General features: G+C 44.2%; 1 protein-coding gene across 1 annotated transcript; it reads left to right on the forward strand.

Moving 5' to 3' along the window:
• Positions 1 to 360: 360 nt before the first annotated feature.
• LOC116005656 lies at positions 361 to 1119 on the forward strand. Its single transcript, XM_031245901.1, has one exon. The coding sequence runs from the start codon at positions 361 to 363 to the stop codon at positions 1117 to 1119; it is 759 nt and encodes a 252-aa protein (XP_031101761.1).
• The last annotated feature ends 1172 nt before the right edge of the window (positions 1120 to 2291 follow it).

Raw genomic sequence — 2291 nt, forward strand, 5'->3', positions numbered from 1 at the left:
TCTGGATTTTATGCGCTTCCGTTTTGGGAAATTAGTAATTATGATTAATTATGCCTTTTAGTATGATGGAAAATCTGGGGGTGTTACAGTTGGTATCAGAGCACTAGGTTGAGACCTTGGCATGAACTTTAGGGTGGAACTTTAAGAAATAAGTATTGGATCTTAAGAAGGTAAAGATGAAATTCTAGGGAGGAAATTTTTCTAGGACTCGTGGTGAGGGTGTGATATTATTTTACTTGGTTAAGATTATGTTTGATACGTAGAACTGTCACTATTGCACCCGATTTGGTGTGCACCTGTGTAAGTTAGATAGTGATTTGTGCTTGTCTGAACCTCGTATTGATTCTGCAGTAGTTTATAATGGCTCCGTCTGGAAGGAGATCCGAACCTCGTGGAACTCCTACCGAGGAACTGCTAGCGCAGAATTTGCAGCAATTGACCCAATTGACTCAAACTTTGGGAAATGCGCTCCTCAATAATCAACGGGGAGGGCCAGATGTAGCTAAGATCATAGCCGGGCATCGTCCGCCATTCTTCACCGGCAAGGAAGATCCGCTGATGTTAGAAGATTGGATAAGGACTTTCGACAAAATGTTTGAGGCTGTAGATTGTCCCGAAGAAAGGAGGGTGGAGATAGCTACATTCTATCTCCAGCAAGAAGCTGACAATTGGTGGAGTATGATGGGACCCATGTATCTGCAAGAGGGAGAATTTCAATGGACTGACCTTAAGGCTCGAATGCGGGATCGTTTTTATCCCGAGCATGTTAAGTCCGCCAAGTATGAGGAATTTCTGCATCTACGTCAAGGGACGACATCTATTCAGGACTACTATGCTAAATATCTTGAGCTGGCACGATTTGCTCCTGCCCTAGCCCCGGATGAGCCAAGCAAGGCTAGGAAGTTTGTAAGTGGATTAAATTTCGAGACTCAAAAAGCCGTTTGTGTGTTTGAGTGTCAGACTCTTGGAGAGGCTTATAGTAAGGCTGCCAAACATTATCGAATCCAGCAGATGCAGAAGGAGGTTCGTGAGAAGGGTAAGAGGAGATTTGAAGGTAGTAGCAAAGGGGGAGAGAAGAAATATAAGATGAGTCAAGGAGAGAATGTTCAGGAGTACTAAAGAAGTGGGATTCCCAGACCTAGGAGGGATTACCCAACTCAAAGTGCGGGGATGACCGGTAGAGGATGGATGAAGGAGAGGCATTTCCATTGTAAAAGATGTGGGAAGGATCATCCCGGTGTCGATTGTATAGGGATGCCAGTAGAGTGCTTTAACTGTGGGAAGAAGGGTCATCGCTCATTTGAGTGTCAAACTAGCACGAGGGAAGGGTCATTCCGTCCTAGCCAGAGTCAAGGAAAGACCCAACAATCTGGAATACAAGTGAAGGCTAGGAATGGAGTGAACATGGCAAATAGTAACACTGAGAGCACAAGCAAGACACCAACTAGCAGGAGTGGACCCCAGCAAGGGAGGATCTTTGTGATGAGTAAAGCTCAGGCGGATGTGAGCGATGTGGTGGCAGGTACTTTTCTGCTTCGTGATATACCTGCTTATGTATTATTTGACTCTGGAGCATCTCATTCTTTTATATCCTCAAGGTTTGTAGAGAAATTAAAGTTAGTACCTAGTTCCCAAGTACAATTTAAAGTGAACCTTGCATCAGGGAAGGTGGTGACCTGTAGTAATGTTTTTGAGAATATACCTATAAGCATAGAAGGGGAAAGTTTCCCTTGTACCTTAATACAGTTTGGATTAGACGACTTTGATATAATATTAGGGATGGATTGGTTAGGAAAGTATAGGGCTCAGATCTTTTGTAGCAAACAAAAAGTGGTACTGAGGAGCCCAAAAGGAAAACGTGTGTCCTATAAGGGAGCTGCAAGTCAGCCCGATGTGAGATTAGTATCGATGGCCAAGATGAGGAAGTATGTGGGAAAAAGGTGTGAAGTGTTCTTATGCATGGTGGAAGATTTAAATGTGGATAAGAAGGGAATTGAGCAAATCCCTGTCGTAAGGGATTTCCTGACATATTCCCTGAAGAGATTCCAGACTTCCCTCCACAACGGGAAGTAGAGTTCACCATTGATCTGGTACCGGGCACTACTCCTATTTCAAAGACCCCGTACCGAATGGCCCCAATAGAATTATAAGAATTGAAGGAGCAGCTTCAAGACTTGCTAGATAAGGGATACATTCGTCCGAGTGTATCGCCATGGGGAGCTCCAGTATTATTCGTGAAAAAGAAGGATGGTGGATTGCGACTCTGCGTTGACTACCGCGAGTTGAACCGG

The sequence above is a fragment of the Ipomoea triloba genome, chromosome 15 (genome assembly GCF_003576645.1).
Source record: "Ipomoea triloba cultivar NCNSP0323 chromosome 15, ASM357664v1".
Taxonomy (NCBI): Eukaryota; Viridiplantae; Streptophyta; class Magnoliopsida; order Solanales; family Convolvulaceae; genus Ipomoea; species Ipomoea triloba.